This window comes from Chelonia mydas, chromosome 2, assembly GCF_015237465.2.
Source record: "Chelonia mydas isolate rCheMyd1 chromosome 2, rCheMyd1.pri.v2, whole genome shotgun sequence".
NCBI lineage: Eukaryota > Metazoa > Chordata > Testudines > Cheloniidae > Chelonia > Chelonia mydas.
In genome coordinates, this window is record NC_057850.1 from 56,051,686 (window position 1) to 56,071,211 (window position 19,526).

General features: G+C 44.7%; 1 protein-coding gene across 6 annotated transcripts in view; it reads right to left on the reverse strand.

Annotated features, from left to right (window-relative positions):
- The window catches only part of TERF1 (telomeric repeat binding factor 1), a 42,409-nt gene extending 23,535 nt beyond the window's left edge, over nucleotides 1-18,874 (reverse strand). For 3 of the 6 annotated variants that reach the window (XM_037892445.2, XM_037892444.2, XM_043539490.1), the window contains exons 1-4: nucleotides 18,465-18,874; nucleotides 14,101-14,196; nucleotides 3,349-3,479; nucleotides 1,901-1,987 (exon numbers count right to left, since the gene is read on the reverse strand). In XM_037892445.2, the coding sequence (XP_037748373.1) occupies nucleotides 1,901-1,987; nucleotides 3,349-3,479; nucleotides 14,101-14,196; nucleotides 18,465-18,648 (498 nt within the window). In that variant the 5' untranslated portion in view covers nucleotides 18,649-18,874. Of the gene's footprint in view, nucleotides 1-1,900; nucleotides 1,988-3,348; nucleotides 3,480-14,100; nucleotides 14,197-17,989; nucleotides 18,408-18,464 lie in introns of those variants that run through there. The other 3 variants (XM_007063581.4, XM_037892447.2, XM_027826022.3) reach the window with 3 other exon arrangements.
- Between the last annotated feature and the right edge of the window lie 652 nt (nucleotides 18,875-19,526).

A 19,526-nucleotide genomic window follows, 5' to 3' on the forward strand; every position in this document is an offset into this window, starting at 1 on the left:
TCAAAGAGGTTAGCAATTGTTAGTAATATTCAGAAAAAGAAGAGCCAACTAGTACTAAAGCAATGAGAAAAAGTTGGGTCAAGATATGACCTGAACTCCAGACATCAGCCTTCCAGATCCTGCAGACAGTACTACAAATTCATGTTATGGAAGCGGACATAGCTTTAAATTCCAACTCCTCCTTGTGCTGCAATTTGTGGTAACTGACACCCCCATAAGGGTGAAAATATCACTTATAAGAGAGGAAGTGAATAGAGCACTCTGCAATGGTTCAGGTGGAAAACTCATGAGTATGACCAGAATAAAATTCAGGTGCCAGGCTTCTAGAAAACTTTCAAGTTTCTTGGAAATGCCAAATTGCTATGGAACCCATCACAATCCATGCAGAGGAATGTATGGGCTTTACCTTGTTTCTCAGCACAATCTCCACATGCCTGGCTTGTGATTGGTACTAAAGTTTTTTTTTCTTTTTAGACAGTGGTTCTGCTCATAAGAAACTACATAAAAATGAAAAGTCTTTATTGATCAAATCTGTTCCCTATTGTTGGATCATATTAAAGAAGTTCTGTATTAAAATCACAAATGAGTTTGATTCCCCATAATTAGTAATACCCTGGAATTTAAACTAAGAGGTCTCTTGGTTTTTGATACTGTTTCTCTCCCTCTCTGTGTGAAACTTGCAAGCTGCTAATTGTGTTAGTACATTCTAAGACAGAGTCGGTTCTCAAAGCAATTCTCTATTCACTATTCACACAGAGAGAGACTCAAAGCAATACTCAAAGCAATGTAACAACAGAAACAGCACCCAGAGACTCCCCGCCCTTTTGTTGTATTCATCTCGCTTTGTTAACAATTGTGATTAAAATAGAGATAGAGCATGTATGTGCTTGCACGGATGCTTGGTGTGGATAACTACTGAATGATCAGGGAGGTGCCAGCCTAAGAATCCAGTGTCCATCGGCTGAAGAAGGCGTCAAGTGGAAATAACCAGAGGACCGCCGGAGGGCAGACTGGAATCCACCCAACAGCCTCAAGGACGGGAGAACCAAAGGAACAAGAGAACATCTGGCAGCACAGAGCCGTCAGGAATGTGCCATCTGCTGATTGATTCAGCAACAGCATGATGAAGCAATTCCCACAGACTGGCATAGGAAGAAATTCCTATAAAAATGGACTCTAGAAAGTGAGAACTTTGGGGTCTGATTCTGCAAACCAACTTCCAGGAGCATCAGACAAGGCCCTGCTCCCTCCTCATGTCCAGGCCACCTGGCCAGTGGCTTGGCATAAGGAACTCAAAGGCTGGTAACTATGATAACAACCTTGCAGAATCTGTGTGTGTGTGTGTGTGTGTGTGTGTGTGTGTGTGTGTGTAAATATGAAATTGAATGGAATGTTATAGCTATAACTAACTGCTTACTAGGATTCTTTCTGTATTCACAATAAATGTGGCATTTTGCCTTTTCCCCTTTAATAAGATCCCGCTAGTTTTTATTTTATTGGTATAATGCTATGAGTATGATGAGTATCATCTGCTTTAGATACTAATCAGTTTTTATTGCTCTTTACTCCTGTTTGAAAAGTACTGACAACTACTATGAAGAATAAGGTGGATTCTATTTCTGCTTGTGAATCACTAAAATTGTTCACTGAATTCCAGTTATGCTAGTGAAATCCTAATCTAGTCAAAGCTGTATGATCTAATTCCTGGAAGATCACTCTGACAGCTGGCTCAGTGAGAGAGGCAGCTGAAAGTATTTATGGCAAACAACAAACCCCAAGCTAAACAGCCTGATTTTATTTCCCCCCTCCCTTAAATTCTATACAAAGATGAAAATATATATATAAAAAAAAAAACTTTAAAAACCCGTAAACCAAGACACCCAGAAGTTATCATTATTACCTTATTTGATTCAGATTCTGAAAATAGTCTTTTAAGGACTTCGGTAGCTTCCTTAAAGTATCCTTTCTCTAGGTGGACGGCTACAGCCTATAATGAGGGTAAATACATTGTATCTATAGGATATACTAAAATGCAATACCATTTAGAAAATCTGAAAGTATAAAACTTGTAGAGCTGCAGCTCTACAATGCACCAAACCTAGAGTAAGAGATCTCCTGCTTAAAATCTGAACTTGAGTTTTAACTGATTCCCCATGATAAGGTATTATAGTGGGAGAAATTTTACACTATTAATTTTAGAGCAAGGAAGTTCATTAAAAGGGGGTGTATATTTTGTTATTTTTCTACATCTAGCTATGGTACACTGTGGGTAAGTACTTTGCTGTAAGAAACAGAAACAAGAAGTACAAGATTCAAAGAATGATTGGACATTTATATGGATGGCAAGAACTATCCAGAAATAGTGAATACTAAAAAAAGAAAGGGTTTTGAAATGACCCCATGCCCGAGGACTTAAGTCAACCTCAGTTGGGGGTTAATTAAATTTTTGCAGGTGCAGATTATCCCACAACTGTCTATTGTGGTGTATCCTCGCACCTTCCCCTGAAATTCTCATTTATGGTTTCAACAGCAATTACACCTCATCCCACTTGCATATATTTTCCTGCTTTTGAACTAATGTCATCATTTTATTTTTTAAAATCACATTCAGATGATCACATTACAGCTCTTTATTTTGATAGGTAATGTCAGTTTCAGAGAGAGAAACCCTGAACATGTTGCAATGTATAGAATGTTCCAGATCATTACAATTAGCAGATAATCATATTGCATAAATTTAGTAATTTATTACCAAAATAAGTTTCTTCAAGTGTGTAAATGACACTAGTTCAAAAATCCAAACGTAAAGATTGGTATCTTATAAATAATCGCTTCAGCACAATAAAAGTTTTCACATCAACATTGACCTTATGTTTGAGAAATAGAATAGCAAAATGGAGCTTCATCAAGAACTTCAAGAAAGGGCTTTAGGTTAAGTCAAGCATAAAAAATTTCAACCCCAAAACAGTAATTTAGTCAGACACCACAGGGGCCTGAAAATAGGAACCTGGAATGCAAACTCAATTCCATGCAGCTACTGTTTCACTGAACAGATCAGATACTAAATTACTCCTGCTGAAATTCTGCTCCACTACCCAATGCACAGAATTAATGTTCCCTGCAGAATTATACTTTTTCATGCAGAATTTGTGATTTTCCTTCAGACAACATTGTCCCTGGGGGCAGACAACGGGAATGTGACTACACTGGGTTATTTTGATATATAAAATATGCAGAATTCCTCCAGGAGTATAACGTATAAGTTGAACTAGAACTCAGGCAGTTTTCTTTTGAGTATGTGAATTGTTAGATTGTTTAAAAAATATTTATGCAGATGAACACATATACCTGAATCAAAATTAAGCGATGAATATCTTCATGCAGGTTATCTGGTTTGCTTTGCTCTTCTTCAAGCAATTTCCAAATTGACAGAGCAGATTCCAAAGGTGAAATTCTCTGATCACTTTCAAAGCGACGACCTTAAGGAGAAAATGAAATAAAGTTCAGAGGTAGCTCTTTCTTCTAAAGTGGCAAATAGTAATGGCATGACACCATTTTCCTAACAGCTGAAATTATCACATTAAATATATTTAATTGTATGGGTTTTTTGTTTGTTTGTTTTTTAACACTGTGCATAGTGAGTATTGGTGTTTTAAAAAGTTCACGTCTCTTCAAAATATTTTCAGTGTGAGGATTTGCTGTCTTACATTTTCTTCAGATGTGTTCTGCAGAACTGAATGAGAGTCTTTTCAATGTTAGCAAAACACGACAGGAACTGAACTCCTTCCACATACTGGTGGCTGCACTACTGTGCCTTTGTTTTTAAAGCAAGTTATACTTCCAGTGTTGTGATTAGCTCAGTATTCTTGCTCATAGGTATTAAGTTTAAATATGATTGCTTGTATGAACAGTCTTTATTTTGGCTATATTGGTCTACATATACCTGGAATCTGGCTTAGTTTCTTAATTTCAACTGATTAAATTCTGATTCTCCCTCTTCTCCGTACACACCATACAGAGTAGTATCTTCCTTAGTTTTGGAAGTTTTTTCTTTTATTTTTTAGTATCTTTCTTAGCTATAGACAGAGTATCATTCCTCCTGAAACTATTGAAATAGATGTTTTAAAGTCAGCCACACTTGATATCACTTACAGTATAGCTGGAGACTCAAAGAAAACTGAAGTGCCCTCAATTTCAGAGAGCAGAAAAATATTTATATAAAACACACATTTCTATCTCTCTCTTCATATTGTTGCTTCAGTTACTACTAAACTGACAACTCAGTTGCAACTAGTGGCCTTTCAAAAGCTCCTGTCTTGACATTTATAAAAGAGTCTAAAGAAATCTATTTCTTGGCCACTGCCTGCAGCACCTTCCTGCCAAAGGAGGCATTTTGCCGTGCTTAATGAAGGTGTCAGATGTAGACTAAGTGGCGGTTCTACAAATTTCAGAAGTGGATCCACTAGTTCGTCCCACACATGAGATTGCTAAATGGAGTGTGCCTTAATCCTTTCCGGGAGCACACCTTGATCCCCTCTGATGATTTGCAAGCTTCCACAATACAGTCTAATTTTGTGGTTCTCAACTGGGGGTACATGTACCGCTGGGGGTATGCAGAGGTCTTCCAGGGGGTACATCAACTCATCTAGATATTTGCCTAGTTTTACAACAGGCTACATAAAAAGCACTAGTGAAGTCAGTACAAATTAAAATTTCATACAGACAATGACTTGTTTATACTGCTCTATATACTATACACTGAAAAGTACGTACAATATTTATATTCCAATTGATTTTATAGTTATATAGTAAAAATTAGAAAGTACACAATTTTTCAGTAATAGCATGCAGTGACATTTTTGAATTATATCTGATTTTGTAAGCAAGTAGTTTTTAAGTGAGGTGAAACTTGGGGGTACGCAAAACAAGTCAGACTTCTGAAAGAGGTACAGTAGTCTGGAAAGGTTGAGAGACTCTGGTCTAATCCACCCAGCGATTGAGGACTTGGAAGCTCTGTGCCCCTGGTATCTTGAGTGGAAGAACACAAACAAGGAGCACGAGCCTCTCGTGGATTCTTTATGCTTGAGATAGATGTCAGAAGAACTCTGAAAATCTAAGTGTGCCATCCCTTTTCAGTTGGATATTGTAGTTTTGGACAGAATGAAGAAAGGTTTCTGGTGTCCTGACCACCACTTTGTCCTTTTGGAACATGTAGTAAGGCTCTTGTATATACAAGGCTGCCAGCTCTGGTACTCGCCTGGTGGATGGGACAGCTACCGAGAAACAAGTCTTAATAGGTAAATAAAAGGTTGCCAGTAAAGTCAGAGGCTTGAAGGGATGGCTTGTCAGGATCCCCAAAACTAGCAGAAGTCCCATTTTGGAAAAAGTAGCCTGCCCACTGGTCTGGCTAGTCTGACTGCTTGAAGGAATCTAGCTCCCTGTGGATCATCTAGATTTAGGTTGGATATTAGGAAAAACTTTTTTACTAGGAGGGTGGTGAAACACTGGAATGCGTTACCTAGGGAGGTGGTGGAATCCCCTTCCTTGGAAGTTTTTAAGGTCAGGCTTGACAAAGCCCTGGCTGGGATGATTTAGTTGGGATTGGTCCTGCTCTGGGCAGGGGGTTGGACTAGATGGCCTCCAGAGGTCCCTTCCAACTCTATGATTCTATGATCTGCCAGGAAGCCTGAGGATACTGCGAATAGCACACTTCTAAGAGCGCACACCTGATGTGTAATGGTACTGGGCTGAAGGCCTCTGTCTATGCCTTCTTGCAGAAAGTCAAGAATAGTTTGAACTCCTGGATTTCTGGGATATGAACTGTGCTCTTGGCACAGTTGTTGAATCTGCATCGCTTGTGGGGACTAAAGGATCTGGAAGGCAAACGGGCATGCCTCTGCACACATGGTGGTGGGCTGACCACCACTGTAAGGAACTCATATCTGATCAAGGAAGTGGTCCCACACCTTTACTATGAAGGCCTGAAGACTTCTGATGAGTGATTGTGCCCATGGAGTGATCCCTGTGCACGACACCAGGAGTCCTAGCATTTGGAAGCGTAGTCAGATGGTAGGTATTGTGTGGCTCTGCAACAAGAAAATATAACACTCGATGGCACCAGAGAACTTTTCCTGGCACAGACGATTAAGCTGTATGCCTGGAAGAGATTCAGCATCCAAGATGTGGCCGTTTGTGCTGTTCACTGTGATGGAGCTCTGACTAAGATGTCATCCATGAGGGTATACAGGTGAATCCCCTGCAACCCAAGTCTACTATCACTACCAACATTTCTGTAAAAACGCCAGGGGCGGAGGACAGGCCGAATGGGAGTGTTCAGTACTGATAACGTTTCCTGCTGTAGGTGAACCTCAGAAGCCTGTGGTGTCTAGACTAACAGGGATATGGAGATGTGTCTGCTAGATCTACTGAAGTCAGAGTCCCTCCCTCCCCCCAGGACTGGGATGACATCACAGTCTCCACCCAAAACTTCTTCATCCACTTGTTGAGCTTTCTGAGGTTGAGGATGGCTCTCATACCTGCCCCTGGTGTGTTTCTGTACAAGGAAGAAGTTTCAGAGTAACAGCCGTGTCAGTCTGTATTCGCAAAAAGAAAAGGAGTACTTGTGGCACCTTAGAGACTAACCAATTTATTTGAGCATGAGCTTTCGTGAGCTACAGCTCACTTCATCGGATGCATACTGTGGAAATTGCAGAATATCATTATTATATACACAGACACCATGAAACAATACCTCCTCCCACCCCACTCTCCTGCTGGTAGTAGCTTATCTAAAGTGATCATCAAGATGGGCCATTTCCAGCACAAATCCAGGTTTTCTCACCCTCCGCCCCCCCACAGACAAACTCACTCTCTTGCTGGTAATAGCCCATCCAAAGTGACCACTCTTTTCACAATGTGTATGATAATCAAGGTGGGCCATTTCCTGCAGAAATCCAGGTTCTCTCACCCCCTCACCCCCCTCCAAAAACCACACACACAAACTCACTCTCCTGCTGGTAATAGCCTATCCAAAGTGACCACTCTCCTTACAACGTGCATGAAAATCAAGGTGGCCCATACAAACTCACTCTCTTGCTGGTAATAGCCCAATAGCAGAAACAAAAGAACTTTGCTTTTAAGGGAAACACTAAATACTCTCATAAGCAGAAAAGATATTTTGTTCTGGATCAGATTGTGTTTTATTGTCCAGCTGAGTGACTGGATGAAGAACAGATGGGGTGGAACTCTCAGCTCAAGGGAGTATCCTTGGTTTACTATTTCCCTGAATCACTTGTTTATGGTCAATAAAAACCATTCCTCTAGGAAATGGAAATCCTGCCCCCTAGCTGCAGCTCTGGTGGAGACCTAGTTATCTCTGTCAAAGTAGATTTTGGAGGGGACTGAGGTCCCTCCAGATTATTCCCCCCCCCCCCCCCCCCACCTTGATTCCACCACTTTTCCTTGGGGAATCGGTTGTCCCTTCACTAGTACCTTCATGAGGCCAAGGAGCACCTCTCTCTGAAGGCTGGTTTATATTCTCTCCTGAGGGCCCTTAGTGGGGAAGGAAGAAACTGGGTTTTGCCACATTGTCAGCCAACACTTTATCCAGCTTTTCTCCAAAGAAGGAGCCTGTAAACTTTGCCAAACGTAGGAGCAGCTTAGAGAGTTTCCACCTTCCATGGTCAAAGCTACAGGTGGCTCCTGGTTACTCCACTGGAAGCCAGGGCTTGGACTGAGAACCTCATTGCATCCATTGAGGCATCGGCTACAAATACTGTTGCTAGGGAGACTCTAATGGGGAACCAAAGTCAGGGTGGTCTCTGTTCTTAAGATCTTTGAGCAATTCCAGCCAGGAAAGAGATGCTCCTGCAAAGCAAGTAGCTACCAGGGACCCTCAGAGGACGACAGCCCAGGCTTCAAAGCCCTCTTTACGAGTGGCTTCCATCTTTCTATGTATGGATTCCTTAGGGTAGAACTCCCCCACTGACGGAATAACCATATTCCTGGCGAGGGACAGTGCAATGGCATCAATCTTCAGTGTCACAGTAATAGAGCCCCTTGGTTCTTGAATGTTATAGAGCCTGAGGTTGCTGGTTAATATGAATGCCCTTGTCAGGCTTGTTCCATTCATCCCTAATAAAGTCCTTGGATGAGTGAAGGGTTATTGCAGCCTTGGGAGGATTTCGTGGGGAGAAATTTAACTTGAGGCTTATTCTCAGTAGCCTGCTCAGGTTTCACAGCTCACCTTCTTCAGTGGACAATTAGCAGGAGGAACAAGACCCAGAGGACTCATGTCCTGGACATTTTATGCTTTTACTCCATTGCCGAATTTTCCAAACTTTTTAACACACTCCCCCAAACCCCTACCCTTAACCCCTCTTCTTCCCCCCTCTCCCCCTTTACTCCACACCACCACGTCCTTGCTCCTCCCCCCTCCCTCCTGAATGTGCAAGCCAGCTGATTGCCCCAGGCAGGAGGGAGCGGGGGAGGAGTGAGGACACAGTGCGCAGGCTTCCCCTCCCTCCTCAACACCACAAGCCAGCCGATTGCCGAGGGCAGGAGGCAGGAAGGCGCGCCACATCCTCGCTCCTCCCCATGGCTATCAGCTGGCTTGCGACATTCGGGGGCAGGAGGAGGAGCGAGGACTCTGCTCGCAGCCTCCCCCCCTCCCTCCCCTGCCCTTGGCAATCAGCTGGTTTGCAGCATTCAGGAGGCAGGAGAAGCTTGCACACCAAGTCCTCGCTCCTCCCCCCTCCCTCCAGAACTCCTGCCTGCCTGCGGCAATCAGCAGGCTTGTGGAGGCGGAAGGCGCTGATCCCCAGGGTCTGCTGCTGGGCAGGAGGCTGCCAGCTGTGGACAAAGCAGGCAGCCAAATGACGTTATAGCGAAGCATTGCACAACTTTAAATAGAGCATGATCTGTAATTGAGCAGGGATGTAAGATCGAAACAACGTTAAGTGGGGAGTTACTGTACACTATATCAACTGGTTCTCTTTTTTCCACATGCTTGTTGCCCCCCTCAAAGAATACTAGTAGATTGGTGAGGCATGATTTCCCTTTACAAAAGCCACGTTGACTCTTCCCCAACAAGTTGTGTTCACATAGGTGTGGGACAATTTTGTTCTTTACTATAGTTTCAACCACTTTGCCCGCTACTGAAGTCAAGCTTACTGGCCTGTAATTGCCAGGATCAACTCTGGAGCCCTTTTTAAAAACCATTTTAAAAAATTAAAAAAAAAAAAAAAAGGTGTCACATTAGCTATCCTCCAGTCATTTAGTACAGAAGCAGATTTAAATGATAGGTTACAGACTACAGTTAGTAGTCCTGCAATTTCACATAAGAGTTCCTTCAAAACTCTTGGTTGAAGATTACCTGTTCCTGGTGACTTATTACCGTTTAATTTATCAATTTGTTCCAAAACCTCCTCTGACACCTCATTCTGGGACATTTCTTCAGATTTGTCACCTAAAAAGAATGACTCAGGTTTGGGAATTTTCCTCACATCCTCAACTGTGAAGACTGATGCAAAGAATTAATTTAGTTTCTCCGCAATGGCCTTATTGTCCTTCCGTGCTCCTTTAGTATCTCAATTGTCCAGTGGCCCAACCAGTTGTTTAGCAAGCTCCCTACTTCTGATGCATTGAAAATTTTTTTTGGTATTACTTTGAGTCTTTGGCTAACTGTTCTTCAAAATTCTTTTTTGGCCTTCCTAATTATATTTTTACACTTCATTTGCCAGAGTTTATGCTCCTTCCTATTTTCCCCATTAGAATTTAACTTCCACTTTTTAAAAGGATGCCTTTTTGCTTCTCACTGCTTTTTACTTTGTTTAGTTAGGGTGGCTCTTTTTTGGTTCTCTTACTATGTTTAATTTGGGGAATACATTTAAGTTGAGCCTCTATTATGGTGTCTTTAAAAAGTTTCTATGCTGCTTGCAGAGATTTTACTTTTGATGCTGAACCTTTTAATTTCTGTTTAACTAACCTCATTTTTGTGTAGTTCCCCTATCTTCCTCCACAGTGCTCTGGACCCTTTAAGACTTGTGGCCCCATAGACCTCCCCTTTTTGCAGGCATCTCCTGGGACTTATCCTGAATTGAATGGTCAGCATCCTCCCTGATTTTGGAGCCTCTTGCTGCTCTTCATGGGGATTCCCGATTCGTTGCAGCTGCTTGGGAACTTGGTAAGGAACTCCATCTGCCTGTGCAACTCATAGCCCCAGGACCGTACAGAGTTAGGGATGGAAAGCTGGGTGCACACACCTCGCCACCTGCCAAGCCTGAGAAGGCTGCCTCACATATAGGGCACATCATGGATTTGATCCATGCTTTCTTGGCTATTCTGCAAAGCCTGTAAGGGACAGAGGAGTCGGCAGGGAGATGCTGCAGCAGAGGTTCAGGAAGGGTTAAACACCCAAGGGGTTAACTGACCCAGGAAGGAGGAGGAATGCTGAGGAGGGATAACACGGCTCCCCAACACCCAAAAAAACTGTGCAGAAGAGTTAAATGCAAAGGAGCAAGGGTCAGAGCAAAAGCAGCCAATGGTAGTTTCTGCTGAACAGGCAAAAAAATCTGGTAGCAAGCAGGAGCAGAGGAGACATGGTGGCAAAACACTGATCCGCCTTCATGAGCTGCAGAGAGAGGGGAGCAGCTCAGACATCCAGAAACGTGGGAGACACTGTACTGCAGAAATATGAAATTCGATATTGTAAACAAGTGTCACTCTGGCTTTGCTTGGTCAGACAGGGTCTCTGGAGATTTTTCTGCATCTCTAACTCACTCAGGCAAAACTCCCTTTGAAGTCAGAGGTCCACTGAGGTTTACTAGGGTCTAAGGAAGAAACACTATCCAAAAACAATAGCTTATGCATTTTAAAATTAAACGATGTAGTTCAGCTTCCTTATCCTCAGATTAAGCATGCTGTATAAACATATAAACACCTTGTTTAAGTGACTGGATATACACTCACACTAAGTTATAAGGTCCTCTACAGAATCCAAATATTTATTGGATAGTTAAAAGATAAAGTGTGGAAAGAAAACCTGTAGCAGGTAAATTTAAAATATTCAAGGTAAAAACCATCATTAACATTGCAAATTGCTTTCATTCTGAGCCATCACATATTTACACCAGCATTTGTGGAAGCCAAGATTTGAAGTTCTCAAACTGCTAAATGTATAAAAGGGAAAATTCCTCTCTGGTAGTTCAATTTGTCAACATCTCACCCATACTCCAATGGGACAGAAGATTCCAGATAGCCAGTATTATCTAGTGCTATACCAGTGCTGCAGAGCATTCAACATTCATGTTTGAGTCAGCTGAGACACAACAGAAGGTAGTGCTGTGCTACACATTAGCAGCAACTGCACCTCCACCTCCACCTCCTACTAAGGAGAGCCACTTTCCATAGAGACCGGCTAGAGCAGGGGTGGGCAAACTACAGACCGCAGGCCGGATCTGGCCCATCAGGGCTTTGGATCCAGCCCGCGGAATTGCCACCCCCGTGGCGCTGCAGGCCCCGCGCCGCTCCTGGAAGTGGCTGGCACCATGTCCCTGCGGCCCCTGGGGCGGGGGCAGAGGGCTCCGCACGTTGCCCTTGTCCGCAGGCACCGCTCCCCACAGCTCCCAATAGCCAGGAACGGGGATCCACAGCCAATGGGAGCTTCGGGGGAGGTACTCACAGGCGAGGGCAGCGCACGGAGCCCTCTGTCCCCCCTCCCCCAGAGGCCACAGGAACATGGTGCCAGCTGCTTTTGGAAGCAGCGCGGGGCCCTGGCAGGCCATGTGTTTTGGAAGCAGGAATTAAAGTAAAAAGTAATCAGAACACTGGTGGAAATTGATTATGTCCCTTTTAAGACTGTCTCCGAGCTGCTCTGGATCCAAAAGAAGCCAAAAAAGCATCTGTGTTGATGCAAATTACCTAGCTGATAGAGGAAGGAGAGAACTGCCCATAAGGACTCAAGTTTCACTATAAAAACTGGTCTGAAAGGAAGTTCTTTGGGAACCAACTTCAGGACACAGCCCCGAAGATCAGAGCTGCCAGACCTCAACACTCTGCCAATGACACCATGCAGAAACTGGAATCCCCAGGTGGACCTGATCCTGACTGGCCATCAATAAAAGTTCATCTGTCTTATTGGGAGTGGTGAGCATTGTATGTGTAGTGTGTGCATTTTGTTCTGGTGTTGTTAATAGAGGTTAAGAGATATTACTGTGTAAGGCTCCTTCACTGGTAAAAGACCCTGCAAAGGAGTATGCCTTGAGCCCTAGGAATTGGGTAAGGGTAGGTGCATTTCACCCGGAGCCCTAGGAACTTGGAAAGGGTGGGGGTGTGTGCGTAAATCAACCTTGTTATGCCTTGATCCCTAGGAACTGGGTAAAGGTGGGTGCCCCTAGAGTGTGAGTGTAACAGAGATTTTGTACGGGGAACAGCAGCAGTGGGAACATAGGAATTGCCATTCTGAATTAGTCCTGCGACTCATCTAATCCAGTATTTTGGATAGGACAGTGGCTGCACCGGATGCCTCCGAGGAAGGTGCAAGAACCCGCACAGTTAGCGATTTTAAGATACTGGATCTGAGAAGCAGGAATACATACTCCCTACCACTGCGTTGCTTGAAAATCTTCTGTGGTTCACATGACTGGGCAAACAATTCTGAAATGTAGATCTGTGGAAGCTATCAATTCTGAGAATACTGGTATGTAACTTCTCTGGAGGGCACATAATCAATACACACACTACATTAGTACTTACAAAGTCTTTGGATTAGCCTCTGTGTACTCCTGGTGAAAAATGGGCTGAAAGGCTCCGATAATAGTAAGTCTGCCAGAAGCCTGAGTACAGTGTCACAATCAACAAAATGGGCACGGTCAAACTGGGAGACAATGGGCACGGCCAACCAACGTGGAAATTACTACAATTCCTGGGGAGCTGCTGATTATGAAGCTCCTAAGAAGTCCCAGACAAACTAAAGCCACCTCTTCCCTTCCGATACAAATAACCTGGCACTGCTGTCCGCCCTATCCTGGAATGAATGTCTCCATCAAAGCAAATACGCTGCAGGTAAAGAGGGAGAGCACAGTTTACACCCCGTGCAGGTGTGAATCTGGCTGTAAATACTTTAATCCTTTCTGTTCAAGTGTGTTTTACTCTTTCAGATTTAACAGCTAAAGCTTTACATCTAGCAACACTAAATCTTTTAGATGGAAATGTTTCAGAGTAGCAGCCGTATTACTCTGTATCCGCAAAAAGAAAAAGGAGTACTTGTGGCACCTTAGGAACTAACAAATTTGAGCATAAGCTTTCGTGAGCTACAGCTCACTTCATCGGATGGAAATGTAATTTCAGTTGCCCACAAGAAATTCTGACTCAATTACTTCTACTGCTTTGAAGATGTATGCTGCCAAAGAAAGAAAGTAGGAAGGACTCCGCTTACTGTAAACCTGTAGCAATGTAATTGGCCTAGTGGAATAAATTTCATACTTACTAAGAAATGTGAAGAATTCACAAGAGGTTTACAAGATGATGCTTAATCTGGACATTAGTATAGCTCAGTTTGAGCTAATTATGTTCTCTACTTTTCTTTATAAAATGTTTTAGTCAGATTACATTTGACAGGTGCCCACGATACCTTCTCTCTAGTTTGTGCAATGCAGTATCTAAGAAAAATTACCATTATTTTAAATGACAAAACATGGTAAATTGAGAGAACCATCCCTTTTCATTTTAAAGGTTACTGTTGTGTAAAATAGACAAAAATACATAAAAATGATAAAGATAAGGATACCCTATAATGAAGTATAAAAATACTGTATAATCAAATCAATTTCCATACAGAAAAAACTGATAACAGTTTAAAACAAGAAAAAGCTGAACACTGTCTGAATGTAATCAGGTGAAAAATATATACCAAAGAAAAGCTATTTAATTATTCACAGTTACTAAGAAAAGTGGGGATTGGGGGAGGAGGAAGGAAAGGAAGAACTCATTTGGTGCACTGTACCAAGTTAGTGGAGAAAAGCATATTAGCTTCATCCAAATAACTGTTTAAAATCAGAATTACATTAAAAATGAGAAAAGAGTTAACTGAGAAATATTTACCAAGTGTTTTTCCTTCTGAAATTCGTGTCAAAAATTGACACAGGTACACTGTTTTCATCTGATGAGTTGCTACTTTGGACAGGCCATTAATAATAGCTGAAAAAGGAAAGGGTAAACTTTAATCAGTTTTGTTCCAGCAGTGCCACACTGTGGCAAGATGTAAAAGAGGCACAGAACTTGCCATACCTATCTGATTTAAAATACTTTACTAGTTTTCTAACCAAAGTAAATGCTTTTAAAAAGTATTAGCGGTCATTTTCAAAAATGCATTAGTAAATAACTTCTGTCTCCATTACAAAAGGACATAATCAAGTTCATATTTAAAACAGATTACTTGAGATTTACAGCAGCTAACTAGAAGTGACGGAGCACACCAGAGGTTCATATTCTGTAAAATATTTAGCTAAGTTCAGAATCGCACAATACCACATGTAAATGAAAGCTTTTGTTTTGCTCAGAATCTTAAGTGAGATGAATAAAATACAACTGCTCAGAGCTCCGGTACGAAACTGTGGAAAAACCTGAGTGTCTCTGGATTAAGTTTAGAAGTGTGTGCAACAAGAGTGATGTAGTGGTGGGAGTCTGCTATAGACCACCGGACCAGGGGGATGAGGTGGAAGAGGCTTTCTTCCGGCAACTCACGGAAGCTACTAGATCGCATGCCCTGATTCTCATGGGTGACTTTAATTTTCCTGATATCTGCTGGGAGAGCAATACAGCGGTGCATAGACAATCCAGGAAGTTTTTGGAAAGCGTAGGGGACAATTTCCTGGTGCAAGTGCTAGGGGAGCCAACTAGGGGGGGCGCTTTTCTTGACCTGCTGCTCACAAACCAGGTAGAATTAGTGGGGGAAGCAAAAGTGGATGGGAATCTGGGAGGCAGTGACCATGAGTTGGTTGAGTTCAGGATCCTGACGCAGGGAAGAAAGGTAAGCAGCAGGATACGGACCCTGGACTTCAGGAAAGCAGACTTCGACTCCCTCAGGGAACAGATGGCCAGGATCCCCTGGGGGACTAACATGAAGGGGAAGGGAGTCCAGGAGAGCTGGCTGTATTTCAAGGAATCCCTGTTGAGGTTACAGGGACAAACCATCCCGATGAGTCGAAAGAATAGTAAATATGGCAGGCGACCAGCTTGGCTTAATGGTGAAATCCTAGCGGATCTTAAACATAAAAAAGAAGCTTACAAGAAGTGGAAGGTTGGACATATGACCAGGGAAGAGTATAAAAATATTGCTCGGGCATGTAGGAAAGATATCAGGAGGGCCAAATCGCACCTGGAGCTGCAGCTAGCAAGAGATGTCAAGAGTAACAAGAAGGGTTTCTTCAGGTATGTTGGCAACAAGAAGAAAGCCAAGGAAAGTGTGGGCCCCTTACTGAATGAGGGAGGCAACCTAGTGACAGAGGATGTGGAAAAAGCTAATGTACTCAATGCTTTTTTTGCCTCTGTTTTCACTAACAAGGTCAGCTCCCAGACTGCTGCGCTGGGCATCACAAAATGGGGAAGAGATGGCCAGCCCTCTGTAGAGATAGAGGTGGTTAGGGACTATTTAGAAAAGCTGGACGTGCACAAGTCCATGGGGCCGGACGAATTGCATCCGAGAGTGCTGAAGGAATTGGCGGCTGTGATTGCAGAGCCCTTGGCCATTATCTTTGAAAACTCGTGGCGAACGGGGGAAGTCCCGGATGACTGGAAAAAGGCTAATGTAGTGCCCATCTTTAAAAAAGGGAAGAAGGAGGATCCTGGGAACTACAGGCCAGTCAGCCTCACCTCAGTCCCTGGAAAAATCATGGAGCAGGTCCTCAAAGAATCAATCCTGAAGCACTTAGAGGAGAGGAAAGTGATCAGGAACAGTCAGCATGGATTCACCAAGGGAAGGTCATGCCTGACTAATCTAATCGCCTTTTATGATGAGATTACTGGTTCTGTGGATGAAGGGAAAGCAGTGGATGTATTGTTTCTTGACTTTAGCAAAGCTTTTGACACGGTCTCCCACAGCATTCTTGTCAGCAAGTTAAGGAAGTATGGGCTGGATGAATGCACTATAAGGTGGGTAGAAAGCTGGCTAGATTGTCGGGCTCAACGGGTAGTGATCAATGGCTCCATGTCTAGTTGGCAGCCGGTGTCAAGTGGGGTGCCCCAGGGGTCGGTCCTGGGGCCGGTTTTGTTCAATATCTTCATAAATGATCTGGAGGATGATGTGGATTGCACTCTCAGCAAATTTGCGGATGATACTAAACTGGGAGGAGTGGTAGATACGCTGGAGGGGAGGGATAGGATACAGAAGGACCTAGACAAATTGGAGGATTGGGCCAAAAGAAATCTGATGAGGTTCAATAAGGATAAGTGCAGGGTCCTGCACTTAGGACGGAAGAACCCAATGCACCGCTACAGACTAGGGACCGAATGGCTAGGCAGCAGTTCTGCGGAAAAGGACCTAGGGGTGACAGTGGACGAGAAGCTGGATATGAGTCAGCAGTGTGCCCTTGTTGCCAAGAAGGCCAATGGCATTTTGGGATGTATAAGTAGGGGCATAGCGAGCAGATCGAGGGACGTGATCGTTCCCCTCTATTCGACACTGGTGAGGCCTCATCTGGAGTACTGTGTCCAGTTTTGGGCCCCACACTACAAGAAGGATGTGGATAAATTGGAAAGAGTCCAGCGAAGGGCAACAAAAATGATTAGGGGTCTAGAGCACATGACTTATGAGGAGAGGCTGAGGGAGCTGGGATTGTTTAGTCTGCAGAAGAGAAGAATGAGGGGAGATTTGATAGCTGCTTTCAACTACCTGAAAGGGGGTTCCAAAGAGGATGGCTCTAGACTGTTCTCAATGGTAGCAGATGACAGAACGAGGAGTAATGGTCTCAAGTTGCAATGGGGGAGGTTTAGATTGGATATTAGGAAAAACTTTTTCACTAAGAGGGTGGTGAAACACTGGAATGCGTTACCTAGGGAGGTGGTAGAATCTCCTTCCTTACAGGTTTTTAAGGTCAGGCTTGACAAAGCCCTGGCTGGGATGATTTAACTGGGACTTGGTCCTGCTTTGAGCAGGGGGTTGGACTAGATGACCTTCTGGGGTCCCTTCCAACCCTGATATTCTATGATTCTATGATTCTATGATTCTAACTGGAGACTTCAAAGACATTTCTAGGGAATATCCCAAAACCATGTGCTACCTCAGAGACAAGGAACAAAGGAAATAGGATTAGCTAGACAAAAAATTCATTGTAGCGGTTACTCTTGCTTTGTCAGTCAGTTACCATAGCAACTTTTTGAAAGACAGAAAGTTTTCAGTAAAAATCAGTTTAACTGAAAATGAAGGGGCTTACAAATATATAAATTAATCCAAAAAGATTTCACCGACACTGTTTCATTTCCAGTGTGGAGGGAAATTGCTGGTGTAATAGCACAAAGAGTCCCTTCCTATTACTGTACATATAAAACTCCCACACAAAAAATATTGAGAAAGATGTATCATGGGAGCAGACAACTGAACAAGACGCATGGCAGTAGATAGACAGAAATGGATACACTGGATTGCCTCTTGTTCACAAGGCACAAGAGCATCTCATCTCCCATAACTGCCCCATAGATCACTAGTGGCCTTTTGCAATCTCCAAGAACCCAGTGCTTCTGTCAGATATTTGGAAAAACTGTGGGATCCATATGCAGAGGACACTGCAACTGCAGAGCAGCGCTGACAGACAACGGTTCAAAATTCAAATCAGCGTGATTAATGTACACAAAGGACAAAAGATGTGTTTCTATACTTAAACGTTGGTTCAGGTTAACTTGATAGTTTTTCAGGATACACTGTCCTGCCTCCCCACCCTAGCATTTTTTGTTTTGCATCATCATCTGGCATCTCAACACACATTAATTAACTCACTTTCAAAATGAGTTAATGCACATGCAGAATGATTTCATATGTACTGTTCTGCCTCAGGCAGTCTTTCCACTGCTATCCCACACTGCCTTGCTGGCCACATGTATGCCTCCTACTGCTCTGGGGTCATCTTGACCAGATGTCACAGTCAAATGCTGGTGCCAGCCGGGCCTCGGCCCCTGAGGCTGGGGAATCCTTGGCGTGGGGTGGGGGGCACCGAGCTGCGCTGGGGCCAGGATCGGAGCAGGGAGGGGCGACAGCTCCGTCGGCGACAAGAGCCACCGCGGGGCGGCCCTGGGTGGCCACGCTCGTGTGGGCGCCCAGCCCGGGACCATCACCCGCGGGGAAGCCTCCCCACTGCAGGACAAGTGGCGGCCCGGCCTAGCGCGCTGCCCGCGACGCCCCCGCGGCCTCGGCCGAACCAGACAGCAGGACACGGGCACTCACGGAGCGGCCGCGACCCGCCGTGCGCCCTCACCCTGCGCCGTGTCCCGGCTCCGCTCGAAGTCCCGCGTACGCCCCTCCCGGAAGTGCCGGCACAGCGCGTAGCAGGTGAAATCCAGCATCCAGCCCGCGGCTACGGCCTCTGTCTCCGCGAACAGCTCGAGGGACACCGGGGCGCCGGAGGAGCCCTCGCCCTCCACCTGCACGGCCCCGTCCATCTCCCCGCGGGGCCGCGCTCCCGGCCACTCCGCCTCGGCCCCGCGTTGTATTTTCAAACCCGCGCGCCAACAACGTCTGGCCTCGCGCCGCCAGTAAGCGCAGTGCGGGCGGAACGCCGTCACCACTACGCGCGTGCTCCTCACTCAGGCTCCGCCTCTTCTGCCTTGCAAACCCCGGCTTCAGCTTGCTTCAATTTAATGCCCTCAAACACGCCCGCTGCAGAGCCTTTTCCGCCCCCACTAACGTCACTTCCTGTGGCGCGGCGGGGGGGGGGGGGGCGACACGGCCAAGTTCACGGCCGCGTTCAGTCACTAAAACTCTCCCGTGAGTGGGGCTTTGATTGGCTGGGAGATGCCCGGGGGGCGGGAAGAACCTGGGGGGAAGGAGGAGGACGTCACACACCACACAAGCCCCAGGCAGTGACGGGCTGTTCTGTGTGTCCTGGGGTTGGAGGAACTCTCCTTCCGTTTATGGCCCCTGCCGCCTTAGGAAAGCCGCTGCTGGCCCCCTTGTACCCGTCTACTTCTCATGTTTGCGTCTTCTTCCGTGCTGCCCTTCACCCCCGCAGCTACAGCTCACCTCACCTCACCTCCTCCCTCTGGCGCCTCCTCAGCTTCCTGCACACCCACACTTCTTGCATGAAGCCCTTCCTGGACACCAACCCGGGGGCTACGGAGCTGCAGGAGGGACAGTCTGTCAGGAGCAGCAGTTAGGCCAGGTCTATGCTACAAACTTACACCAGTATAACTACATCACTCAGGGGTGTGAGACATTTTTTTTTAAAAAGGAAAATATATTAAAAATATGTTAAAATAATGTTATTTAGATTGCAAAGTCAAGCACGCAAATTAGGAAATGCCAAGTTTACACTTGCCTG